Source organism: Rhineura floridana, chromosome 3, assembly GCF_030035675.1.
Source record: "Rhineura floridana isolate rRhiFlo1 chromosome 3, rRhiFlo1.hap2, whole genome shotgun sequence".
Classification (NCBI taxonomy): domain Eukaryota; kingdom Metazoa; phylum Chordata; class Lepidosauria; order Squamata; family Rhineuridae; genus Rhineura; species Rhineura floridana.
The window spans coordinates 118422349-118436037 of record NC_084482.1 but is presented as its reverse complement, the minus strand read 5'-3'; the positions used below and the strand labels follow the sequence as shown (position 1 = coordinate 118436037).

The 13689-nt window shown below is 43.5% G+C and overlaps 1 protein-coding gene across 5 annotated transcripts in view; it reads left to right on the top strand.

The window, feature by feature from the left end:
* The window catches only part of ADAM19 (ADAM metallopeptidase domain 19), a 105537-nt gene that overhangs the window by 15703 nt on the left and 76145 nt on the right, over positions 1 to 13689 (top strand). For all 5 annotated transcript variants that reach the window (XM_061617488.1, XM_061617486.1, XM_061617485.1 and 2 more), the window contains exon 3: positions 777 to 847. In XM_061617488.1, coding sequence (XP_061473472.1) covers positions 777 to 847 — 71 coding nt within the window. The remainder of the gene's footprint in view (positions 1 to 776; positions 848 to 13689) is intronic.

Below are 13689 nucleotides of genomic sequence, written 5' to 3'. Positions count from 1 at the left end.
AGGTGGATCAGGATAGCTTGAAGATTTGGAGACATTCTGATGGCAGCAAGAGAAAAGGATATTCTTTTTCAGAACCCCCCGAAAACATATACTGAGCAAATGTCTAATAATCCTCTGTCGATACTGAGTATTGATGAGATGAGTTAAACCAAACAATCATTGGCGATACGGAGGTATATTTAGAAGGTGCTTTGTGATATTTCAAATGTGTAAATGATCACAGAAAATTAGATGGGGATTATTAGGGTTTGCATCTTTCCCTATAAGCTGGTGATTTTCTAAACTTTGTTGTACTGTATTGTGTCTTTCTTGTTCTTTGAATCAGTTTTGCACAATAGTGTCTTGACCGATCAATGTTGCACTGGCATGCAGCATACACAAATCTAGCAGTTCCTATCCACTCTCTAGCCATCCTTCTCCTTTACCTTCAATCCATGTATGTAGTACAGGTGCAATGAAGCACTGAAGGGGAATTTTAATTCAGCGTTCATCACTGTTAGTTCCAGCAATGGTTTTCCAGTGTTTCTCTCTACTTATACTGTGGTCTCGTAGACCAGTATGGACCAATAAACCTGGAGTCCAAATGTAACCTGGGAGTTGATCCCATTAAACTCTACTATGAAGTAAGCATGCATAGCATTGAACTGTAAATGATCTGCAGACTACTGTTTATGAATTAGTGAAATAAACAAAATAGCTGTTTTTGCAAACTTTTGTCTTTGTGGTAAGACAGAAATTCAGAGTTGTGTAATCTTTCATTTCTGTGTGATACGCAGCATCCACCCAGAGCAGAAGTTGAAATAACAGCTGAAGGAAGAAACTTTGTCTTGGATGTTGAGAAAAACAAGTAAGTAATCTGCATGATAAGACAGGGCACAAGCATATTTAAATGTATAAGTCTGTTCATCTGTTGTGTTAACAATATAGAGGCTACCAGTTATTTTAAACTCCAGATACTTAACCCAAAGGGCACACCTGTTGCCTTACTAACTGTGTGCCACAGAAAAGTTCAGTGAGTGCATTGTCTTCTGCCCTGGTGCCATACAGCAGTGAAAAGACAAAGGGCCTCACTCTGAGCCCCCCTTCAAAAGAGGTGACATTCATACACAAACTTACTACAAAAAAATCCAGCTTGGTCCTGTTCCCAGATACTAGAAATGGGATTACTTAAAGCAGGAGGAATCTTAGCCCTAGGGATAGAGTGCAGCCCTTCAGGTCTCTCTGTCTCAGGAGTGAGGAACCTTTGGCCAATCCTGACTCTCCATGGGGTCCAATTCAGCACACGAGGGCATTTTCCCCAAACCCACTCACCCATCCATCAGCTGATATCACTGGTTACATCTGCTGGCGGGCAGGAGGATAGGGCTTAATTCTGCATTGCCTGAGTGCCCTGTTCCCAATAGTACTTACTTCCCACTCATTCAGTTCAGTGGTGCTTATTCCCCGGAAAGGTAAATGGGAATAGGATTGCAGCCTAAGTGTCCCCTTGCCACATATTGTCTGCTAGCAGGTTGCAGATCTAACGAGCAAGATCTGCTAATCCCAATTCTCATGTTATTGTGGAAACAAGAAAAAGAGGAGTGCAAATGCCGTTGTATCAAAGCCAAGGTCAGTTGTCTGACGTTTACAAATAAGAATTGGTTTAATAAAGGCTGATTTCTGTTAAGGATAATTTTGTAATCTGGGCCATAGTTACTTGTACCACTATATATATATAAAAACTGTTTTCCTATTTCTGTTTTATGCAATTGTTCAGCAGATGGAACACTTGCTTAGTCTCTCATCACTTTTACCTAATGCCTTATCTTGTTATTCAGAAGAAATTGCCTTCATTGGAAAGGAAGATTATTGCTCCTGTGCTTTGATTGGGTCTCTTCTAGTCAGTTGCAGCAGTTCTGGATACACAGAACAAAGGAACAGTCTAAATGAAATGACTCACAAATCCTTTGCACTTGATGTTGTCCTGTGGAAAAGACAGAACCTTCTTGCCTTCCTGCTTGAGTCCTACAAATAGTCAGAAGCAGGCCATTGATTAAAAAAAGTATGCAGGCATTCCCAACCCCTATAGAGCATCTTCTCTCTTCCTGCTCTCTAGAATTTTCTGATAGCAGTCAACCCACCCTGAAATGTAGTGCTGTGCACAGCCCCCCCATCTGCCCCATGGCTCTGATTGGGGGGGGGGAATCAGGCCAACCCTTCCTGGGTTGATCTAAGGACCACCCCCCATCCCAGATCCAGTACCAAATAAGTTAGGGGGGCAGAGCTAGTGTTTAATTGGAGTTTTAAACCCTATGGTCTGAAGGCACTTAAGGCCAGCTCCCTGCTGAAGCTAAGCAGGGTCAGGTCTGGTCAGTGCCTGGATGGGAGACCACCTGGGAACCATATGTAAGCCACCTTGGGTTTCATGAAAAGAAAGGCGGTGTATAAATGTAATAAATAAATAAATAAATAATCAAACATGTTGTCAGGAAAGGGGTGAGGGAAGGAGACCTTGCATCTCCTTCCCTCCCCAACCGAGATTGGGGTCAATTCAGCAGGGTGATGCAATGCCTCCCCACCCCTGGATCAAAGCCTCAGTGGAGACATTGATTGTGGGAGAGGCAACGCAACACCCTGGAGAATTGACCCCTCTGCTAGTTAGCTGTTGAGTGGAGAGGTCGATCCTGTGCAGGTGATGTAAAGGAAAACCTTTTGCAGAGCATCACCCACACCATGCAGAATTGACAGCTGTTGAGCAGAGGAGGCTATCCTGCATTGGTGAAGGTCAGCAAGTGGCTTTCCTTTAGGAAACCCACTTGTAGAGCATCACCTGTACCCTGCAGGAGTGCCAACATTGATCCTGGGTTCGGGTGGAGGGGAGGCATCAGGCAGGCAGGAAGCTAGACCTGCCTTCTCGGAAGACACAACCAGGGATCCACGGAAAATCTTGGCCTTTTTGCAGAGTTTTCCCATCATGCTTGGCTCTCCTTATTGCCTGATGCCCCACCTCTGACACCCACCGAGTACTCTGGGTCATCCAACCTGTCTCACAGCAATCTGTGGCTGTCTGAACCTGACTCATCCAAAGCTCGAATACCCCCAAATATGCAGAATTCGATGCACAGCCCTACTGAAATGCTACCTACTGAACATGCTCCAACAGCTAGCTCTAGGAAGAGAACGACCAGTTCCTTCATCACTGCTGCCTCTGCAGCAGAACCATCTTGTGCAGCTTGCACAGTTGTCCTGAGGGCAGAGGCAGCAGTATCTTGTCTCATGTCTCGCAGGGGCTTGGGACATTCCTGGGGGTCTCATAAGGCCCAGCAGGAGCCCCTGCAGTCTCACAGGAGCTCTGGAGGGGGCCATGGCTGTGTGTTCAAAAGTGCTGGCCACCCAACAAAGGAGGCTTTTTCTTCACCAGATCTTTTCTTCCTACCCACCCTTGACCTTAGATGCTTACTGTGGACTTCATTAGATGCTAGTTGCCAGGGAGTGGAAGAAATCTTACTCCCAAACTACCATATGCTTGGCCTATGCCACAGTGGGGACTGTTATGCTAGCAGTTACCAAGAGGTGTGCTCAGCAGGTGGACTGGGTATGGTTTCAATGGGCAGGTTGTTCAAATACAGATCTCTGCCCTGTGCCATGCTAACCCTGCATACTTCCTGCAAGCAATAAAGCTGTGGCCTATTTTAACCCAATTCGTTGGTCTGGTCCCATTTCTTCCTCTAAATCCATGGACACATCCTATACAAACTGGACAAAAGGGAAGGGTATTTGACACACCTTATGCTGGGAAACACATGCTGGATTTCTCTTCAATACTGCTTCCAATACAAGCAACAGCAAGGGTTGCATTCACATCTGGAAAATGACTAAGTACTGTTAAATGTTATTAATGATAATTCTGGTATAAAGTCAGGAACTAGCTGCATAACAGGCCCTTTATTGAGAAAAGTCTTCAGTCTGTTCCCTAGAGTTTGTTTGGATCTGCATCCCAGTGTAAACATAGCTCTTTGCTCTTAAATGTCTAGCAGTTTTTATTTGTGCAGAACTGCAAAGATCAGCCTATGAACGGTGCACCAGAATTAGCAGAAGCAGAGCTTTGAGCAAAACATTAGCAGTGGATTAACTCTGAGCATGATGTCATAACCTCCAGGTGTCTCCTGGGATCCATGCTGTGCTATTTTCATCTGAGGCCTGCTCTCATGCTAGCAGAACGGAACACATATGTATTGTGTTTATTTCCTGAGCTGGGCCCCTCATTTCTCTAAACACACACTCGTGTAGCCATTCAACTTCGTAAGGGACTTCATAAGAGAAAATGTGCTGGGCTCATAATTTTGTGTGATGCATTTTACGTACAGTTCCTCACCTGGAGGTACTGACTTTCATCAAGTGCCCCAAACATAGAATTTTAGTTCTATACCAGTAGATATTTTTTTCTGCTTGTATTTGATTATCTCTAAAACAAAGGATAATTCAGTCCATTGCTTTTCACCTGGGGAGTTCTAAATAAAATCAACAATTTCATCATTTAATAGAATGAGTAAAGGAACAGCAGAAAAATAGAAGCACAGAGACTGACATAAATGGCAAATTGTTTAAAACTGGGTCTCATGTTGCAGGAAGTGAATTAAAGAAGGGCTATGGTCACTGAGGGTGAAGCCTATACCATAAATTGTGTACTGTACCACTAACAATGCTCCAGTCAGTTATGGTATATTACATTAGGCCAGAGAAGGGAAATAAGCCAGTAAGAAAGGTGTACCATCTCAGGAGCAGAGGTGTAGTCATCCAGAGTCTCGGGGGGTCTTAGACTCTTTGCTTTTTTCAGCGCAGGATCCCAGCAGGGTGCCTATGTCTCCAGGATCCTACGAGTCAATCAGCATGAAAGGGGTGTGTGTTGGCCACTGAGAAGAGTCTTCTAACATACCAATCAGAGTGAAAGGAGGTGAGTTAGCCACTGAGAAGACCTTCTCCCCTTTCATGCTGATTGGCTCCTAGGGATGTCTGTTGTTCTGGGAGAAGGCATGAACAAATATCTCTTTCTCAACCCTGTAGCAAAAAAATGGGGGGGGGAGTGTGGCTGTGACTATGCACGTTGCATAGTTCTCTGTAACTAGGAAAGGAAGTGCCTGTACACGGAAAAGAGGAAGTTTAGTATTCAAAAGAACTGTACTCCATAAGCTAGGGATAGCTAACTGTATTTTGGTAGACTGCTCTTTTCTCTAGACAGTGGCCATGGGAGCAGAAGTGTAAGTTGTCATACAAATGGATTTCCCTCAAGGTAGTTAAGCTCCACAACAAAGTTGGTGCCATCTGGTAATAAAGGCTTGCCAGATATATACACACACAACCATGCGCAGTTACAAATCACATGCATATTACATACAAAATCAAAAAGAAGGTTGTGATGAAGTGTGGAATAAGTCTCTTTCTTCAAACCTGTAAACGTTTATTTTTTTTCTGAGTGAAACTGTGGGTTGATCAAAAATTTATCTTGATTTAAGATCTGCTCATAAATCTGGCAAAGGATAGGTGACAGTAGCTGGGACTGAATGCAGCCCACAAGATGCCTATTGGCCAGTCCTTTCATAAATTATCATTGGCAAACGTGTTCCCCTTGGCAACTTGGGGCAAAAATCTTTAAACTATTGTGGTAGATACTGTGGTAAGCTCCTTGTAGAAGGTAAACAGCACAGGGCTTCTGCACCTTTAATAGCTCTGTAGAAGAGTTTCAGCAGGTATCATTTTTGTGATAAGGAGAGTCTCACTTCTGCAATTGTAACATGAAATCACTGGATCAAGGAAACAGGATCATGCATCAAGTGAGATCGCAGTAAGGGCATCCAAATGTTCTTCAGAACTTTATTTTAAAATCAGCAAGTGATAGGTTATAATCGTTTAGATTTACATGGTGAACAATTTGAATTTAGAGCACAATTCTGAATATGTTTAGGTTGAAGAAACCACTTAATTTGGTGACAGTTCCTAGAAGAGCTTGGAAAAGTTACTTTTTTGAACTACAACTCCCATCAGCCCCAGCCAGCATGGCCACTGGATTGGGCTGATGAGAGTTGTAGTTCAAAAAAGTAACTTTTCCAAGCTCTGCCAAGTAAGTATATTTAGGATTACATTATTGCAATGCCATACATATCTGCTCAGAAGGAAGCCCCCTTGAATTCAGTGGGACTTACCCAACGTAAGCTCCAATCCAGTAAACACGTATCTGGGAGTGCATCCTACTGAACTGAATGATGCTTACTTCTGAGAAGATACAACATCACACTTACTGTTTTGAAGTAAATTTAGCATATATTTGAGCTTAGTTTCAGTACATCTGAGGATACTTCAAGTATGTTAGAAACTAACACTAATTCATGTTTTGGTAGTTGTTACAGCCAGGACTGAGGAAGTTCAAGCCCTATTTAATTCCACAGGAAGTTACTTTATTAGCTCTAATCTCTGAATAGGTTCCCAAGCACCTGGTGCAGCCCCATTTATTTTTATTAAATGATTTGTTGAGATACTTAAGCTCTGCAGCTGCAAGACAGAAAATCCAAGGCAGATGGATCACAAAATATATGGAGAGAGGCTCTAAGAATAACATTGGCTATAGCTCAGGAACAATCTCATATGTAAGAAAGACAAAAGTCACCTTTGGCTAAAGATGGTAAGGTCGAAGACATGATGAAAAAGTAAGTAATGTATGACAAAAGGCTAGGTCTAAGAAGTTGTCCCTTTGGGTGAAGAGAGCAATCAGAAATAAACTTTTAGAAAATAAGCTGTACTGAAGAGAATTTATTCTACTGCTAGAGAAAAATCTCCTTTTGGGATGGAGATTGGTTACTGGTAATCTAAAAACTTCTAAACATCTACCCCTTTATTTCCAGTCTTGCCCATTTTCCAGTGGTCTTTTTTAAAAATACTGGATGTAGGTACTGACATGTCAATTAATGCAGGAAATGATTTGAGTCTAGATCTTGCAAATCTAGGAGGTCTAACAGATTGTCCATTGTGCCACGTTGTCTCTCATCAAAACCTCCCAAAATGTCCTACTGAGTAGAATCTACTGAGTTGGGTCTATATATATACTCAGCCTCCTGCTACTAAGACTAAACTAAACAAAAAAAGTGTTGCATTTGCACCTGAAAGGCCCAAACTACATGTAATATGAGAGTCTATTATTAGATCTCCTGACATTTTTGTTTTAACTGAAATGCAGCGGAACAGTAAGGTTACCAATTTGATTAGGGCAGCAATGAGGGAAGAGTACTTGTCCTTTAAAGAGCAGCTTGCGGATGTGTGTGGTTTTGATCAGGCATGTGGGGAAGTGTTAACTCCACCCCTTTGCCAGTTACCAGGAGTGAATGGGTACAGGATGACAGTCTTCCTGTCCTCTTGCATATGTGTAAATTAGGGATGGAATGATGTGTCAATTTCAGTTCTCTCAGTGTCTCATTTTTCTAATCTTAAATCCAGTTCTTCACATTTCTGCAGCAATTTGCAGTTTTTTTAAAAAAAGACTCCTCATTAAAATTCTTCAGTATGCTGGTTTGACTAATGTACACTTTTTTTGCCAGCAAATTATCTTAATATGATGTATTTTTGTGTTATTTTCACCAAGATATTCATTTTGTGTACACTTTCCCCTAATGCATGCATTTTTTTTGGTAAACATTGCTTGGTTGGAGACCTGCATGGCAAAATTTGGATAAGTGAGAATTTCAAAGGCTGGCTCTGTTTTGGTTCACATATTGTTTCGGAAAGTGCGAATTTTATAAATTTGGCTTTAAATGCAAACTGAATCAAATTTCTCCCTTATCCCTACTGTAAATGCACTGAAATGGCTCTCCTGTGTTACCTGTAGTTTGGTCCATTTTGCTTGACACAGAAGACATGGCATGCAATTGAAGCGGTGCCTTTGCACAGTGTTGATTAGAAAGGGCATTTATACTTCACGCTAGGAAGAATTTCCTTATGATGGTAAGCCAAGACATGCAGTCATTGACTAGTTGACTAGACCATTTGACACAGAAAATGCCCTGGCTCTTAGCCCAATTCAGAGATCTAATTCTAGAATTACTGTACCTTGGGAAACAAAACTGTGTCGCTGCCAAATGTGCTACACTGTTTCCTTGTGTCAGGGCTAACAAGTAAGCCCTTCCCTTGAGGATCTGAGCTGTTGCACACAGGGTCATGTCCCACTTATCATTTCCTGCCTTATCCGATTTCCTTCCCAGTGCTTGTTTAAGGCATTGAAAACAGGGAGGCAGTTGTTGTCTATTTCAATTCTAGGTAGGAAGGATTGCTAAGATTTTCTGCCCAGGGGATGCACACACTATCATTCTCTGGCAACTCGCTACACATGTAGGGAGAAATACTAATGAGGGCAAACGACAAAAGGATCTGACCTCTTCTGCAGGTCTTATGAAGAGTACCTGCATAGTCAGAAAACCAGGATCAGGCACTTGGGGGAATTCTGGTTCATCTTCCTCCTGGAATAAGAATTTCATTGTCACAGGGAAGACAAGGAAGCTAGGCCCTCTCAGTTATCTCTTCCTTGACTCTATGACGTTGCATAATTTCCTAGGAAGGAAGGACGTTGCCCTCTCCCCTCCCCTGCCCTCATTTTGTTTATCTTGCAGCAAGATGTGCTGTCCTTTTGGCTCTGCAGCTTTACCATTTGTTGATGTTTGGGATTATATGCTTCAGATGCTCCTCAAATGAATTTTTTTTCCAGTAGAGGTGTTTTCTCTATGGACAGTAGGATGGTGAGATAAACAGAACCCAAATCTTTGGCATGGGCAGGACAATGAGAATAGTTCTGGTCAGACAGGATCTTCACGCATTTTAAAAAGTAAGAGTCGGGGAGTGGGCCCTGCAGCTGATGTCTCAGGCTGAGTAGGCCTGCTCTCTGGCATTTGTGCATCTAGCACAAATGTCTGCAGGGAAAGATCCTTCATGCTTTCTAGTGTATGCATGGCACCTGAGGAGGCAGGGCTAGTCAGTGTGGCCCCACTTGTGTACTGAAAGGAGTTGTGAGCAGTAAGTGAAGTAGGGCTAGTGAAACCACTGGATCTGAAATGGATGCTTCACATTCAGGAGTCTTTTCTCAGTTTGAGGGGATGGACATGCTAATGAAAGGTATTTTCAGTTCAGATACAAAAAGAAGTGTGTTTTCAGTCTTAACCTATCAAGCAGTGCCTTCTGAACAGTCCAGAATACACAAACAGGAAAATGGCACACTAGGAAATGCCTGTGTAAGCAGCTTGTCTGTAGTATAATTCCACGTTTATCTCTCGGTGACGGCAACATCAAGTGATTATTTGCATGTGTGAAAAGAGAGATTGCTGATCAAGCATCAGACACAGAACCTTCCATCTGATATCACTTCAAAGCCAGGATTTCTCAATAGAGTTGGTTCACGAATCACAAATTCAGATGCAAGTCATCAGATGTGTGAGAAGTGTCCCCATAGTCAAAGGCTGCAGTTATCAACATCACTAGGCTATAGTCACGTATTGGCAGACCCTGTTCCATATGTTCAGGCTCCTGGGCATAACTTAAATCAAGCCACTGATTTGGACAAATCCACCACCATTTTCTTGTGCTTGGTTCAGATACCTGATTGATAACAGACTGATGACACTCTTCCCATCCCTTTTTGCAGTGATAACTTTAGATGCTTTCGCAAGATGCTTTACCTTACTTCATGATAAGGCCATTCCTGAGAAGGTAGAAGAGATTCAGGGAGCATGTGTGAGAAATGAGAAATATAAAATGTGTACATTAACAAGCATTTCTAATTTGATTGATTGAATAAGTTTATATGCCTGTGGTTCACCAATGGTCTCAAGACAGGTTACTTGTACTATAAAACTAAATAAATATTATACCAGCATCAGAAATATAAAACCACTTAAAATGCTACATTTACATTTACAAGGGCCCCTCCTAAAGATCATAAGGCCAGGACAAATCAATATGGGAACATGCATTCCTTCAGAAATTTTGAGGCCAAGTTGTTTGGGGCTTTATATCTAATCATCAACACCTTGAATTGGGCTCAAAAGTATATCAGCATCCAGTGCAACTCCCTCAGTACAGGTGCAATATGAGCTCATATGCAATATGAGATGCCAACATCCTGTGGGGCAGATTCTGCACTAGTTGCAACTTTTGAACTATCTTCAAGAGTAGTCCCAAGTAGAACACATGGCAATAATCCAATCTGGAGGTCACAGAGCATAGGTTACTGTGGTCAGATTATCTCTGTCCTCCACTGACAAAGATGAATCCAAGAATACCTGTTCTTTCAAGGGGAGTCCACCCCCATCCAGAATACATCATCTACCCAATTCCTAGACCCAAGAACAACCAACCCACAGTACTTGCAATCTGATGGGGCTCAGCTTCCATTTATTGGTCCATCTGGATGGCATATAGACTAGTATTCCAAGCCCCATGTGAAGATACTTTTAAATAAATAACTTGTAGCTTTATGCATGAAAAAAAAATTATTGTGTATTCCCCTCTTCCATGACTTTTGTGTCTTGTACACTTTGAGGCTACACCTTATTGCCCATCATTATTTTCTGCAATTCTGTTTTGTTGAAACATTGTGGACCTCAGGAAAGAGATAAGGGTTTGCAAGTGACACTAAGCTTCTTGCAAAGAAAAAAACTGTACAATTTGTCTAAGGGCTGCTGGCTTGCATCATATTCCTGACTTGAGTCCCAAGAGAATTTAGGAAGAAAGTGAGATATATAACTCCCAAGATTCATAAGGCAGCTAGAAACCTCAAACTTTAATTCTTTTACAGGGTTTGAATATTTCCAATCCCATATAATACTGGAAATTAAACAGCAGCTCTGATGGCGACATACTGCATGGGTGGAATAGTTTTGTTGTTCATAACACATGAGTTTGTTATTGGAATCAAAGTCAAATTATCACTTATTTGAAGGTATTTGTACCACAGTCAAAACGAATGGCAGCAATATAGGGATAAGGATTTCAGTTCTAATCCAGCAGTATATAAAGCATCACTGGGAAATAAATTATTCACTTCCAAGTGTTCTTGGCAAGCCATTTGTACAAGATTTATTGTTTCAAATTGAGAATTTGCTGTTAGTGGGCCTTGGCACATGCAACTTTGACCTCATTATGACTTTAAAAAAAAATTAAATGGCAGCTCTCTGTTCATGCCGAGACTGTCTTATCTGGAGCGGCTCAGGACTTCATGGCCTCCATGACAACCATGGGGCTGTCTCAATTTGTTACTGGCCCAACGCATGTGTCGGGTCACACTCTTGATTTGATCTTTGCCACTGGTCATGGAGATGGTGATCTGGAGGTGGGGTATTTTTCATCTACTCCATTGTCATGGACAGATCACCGCCTGCTGAGTTTTAGACTTACGATGACTCTTTCCCTCTGCAAGGGTGGGGGACCTATTAAGTTGGTCCGCTCCCGGAGGCTTATGGATCCTATGGGTTTTCAGAGGGCTCTGGGAGTTTTTCCAGCTGATAGTACTGGCGCTCCTGTCGAGGCCTTGGTCGAACTGTGGAATACAGAGATGGCCCGGGCTATCGACACGATCGCTCCCGCGCACCCTCTTCGATGCAGAGCTCATACAGCTCCATGGTATACCCCGGAGCTGAGAGTGATGAAGCAAGAGAGAAGGAGGCTGGAGTGCAGATGGAGACAAACTCCAGACGGATGCAATTATGCTTTGGTAAGTGCCTCTACTAAGTCGTACATAAAAGCGGTAAGGGCGGCGAAGAAGTCCTACTTCGCTGCCTCTATCAAGACATCTCTCTGCCGCCCAGCAGAGCTTTTTAGGGTTGTACGAGGACTCTTACATTCTGGTCCTCAAGATACCATTGAAACATCTGAAGCTCGCTGTAACGACATTGCAGGGCACTTCCAAAATAAAATCGCATGCATCCGTAGGGACCTAGACTCTGATGTTATGACAGATGAATCCATTGAAGTGTCCAGAACACGGTCTTGTCTTTCATTATTGGATGAGTTTCAGTTGGTGCAGCTTGAGGAAGTGGACAAGGTGCTTGGAATGGTGCGGGCGACCACGTCTGCTCTAGATCCTTGTCCATCTTGGCTGGTCAAGGCTAGCAGGACTGGTACCACTGGCTGGGCCAAGGAAGTGATAAATGCCTCCTTGAGTGAGGGAGTAGTCCCTAGTAGCCTCAAGGAGGCAGTAGTGAGACCTCTTTTGAAGAAACCTTCCTTAGACCCAGATAACTTGAACAATTATAGACCGGTGGCAAATATCCCCTTTTTGGGCAAGGTTCTGGAGCGGGTGGTTGCCAATCAGCTCCAGGTGCTCTTGGATGAGACCGATTATCTGGATCCGTTTCAATCCGGTTTTAGGCCTGGTTTTGGCACTGAAACAGCCTTGGTCGCCCTGTACGATGACCTCTGTCGGGAGAGGGACAGAGGGAGTGTGACTCTGTTGATTCTCCTTGATCTCTCAGCGGCGTTTGATACCATCGACCATGGTATCCTTCTGGGGAGACTCGCGGAGTTGGGAGTTGGAGGCACTGCTTGGCAGTGGTTCCGCTCCTACTTGGCGGATCGACGCCAGAAGGTAGTGCTTGGGGAACATTGCTCGACACCTTGGACTCTCCATTGTGGAGTCCCTCAGGGGTCGATTTTGTCCCCCATGCTTTTTAACATCTACATGCAGCCTCTGGGTGCCGTCATCAGGAGTTTTGGAGTGCGTTGCCACCAGTACGCTGATGACACGCAGCTCTATTTCTCCTTTTCATCTTCTGCAGGTGAGTCTGTGGATGTGCTGAATCATTGCCTGACCACGATAATGGACTGGATGAGAGCTAATAAACTGAGACTCAATCCAGACAAGACTGAGACACTGTTGGTGAGTGCCTCCCCTGCCCAGATGGTGGATGTTCACCCTGTTCTAGATGGGGTCACACTCCCCTTGAAGGAACAGGTTCGTAGTCTGGGAGTTCTTTTCGATCCTTCCTTGTCTCTTGAGGCGCAAGTGGCCTCAGTGGCAAGGAATGCGTTCTACCACCTTCGGTTGGTAGCCCAGCTACGCCCCTATCTGGACAGGGATGACCTCGCCTCAGTTGTTCATGCTCTGGTAACTTCTAGGCTGGATTACTGTAATGCGCTCTACGTAGGGCTGCCCTTGAAGACAGTTCGGAAGCTTCAGCTAGTGCAAAACGCAGCAGCCAGACTGCTGACGAGGACCAGCTGGTCAGCACATATAACACCTGTTCTGGCCCATTTGCACTGGCTACCTATTTGTTTCCGAGCCAGATTCAAGGTGCTGGTTTTGACCTATAAAGCCTTACACGGCGTGGGACCGCAATATCTTGTGGAACGCCTCTCCCGCTATGAACCTACCCGGTCACTTCGCTCAGCATCTAAAGCCCTCCTCCGAGTACCAACCCATCGAGAAGCCCGGAGGACAGTTACTCGATCTAGGACCTTTTCTGTAGTGGCCCCCGAACTGTGGAACAGCCTCCCCAAAGAAGTACGCCTGGCGCCGACGCTTCTATCTTTTCGGCGCCAGGTTGAGACCTGGCTATGCTCCCAGGCATTTTAAGCGTTTATGTTATAATTTAAATTTTTTATTTTTTATTTTTTTCTTTAGTTGCTGCTTGTGTTTATTGTTTGTTGTCTGATTTTATTGTTGATATTTTGTATTTTAAC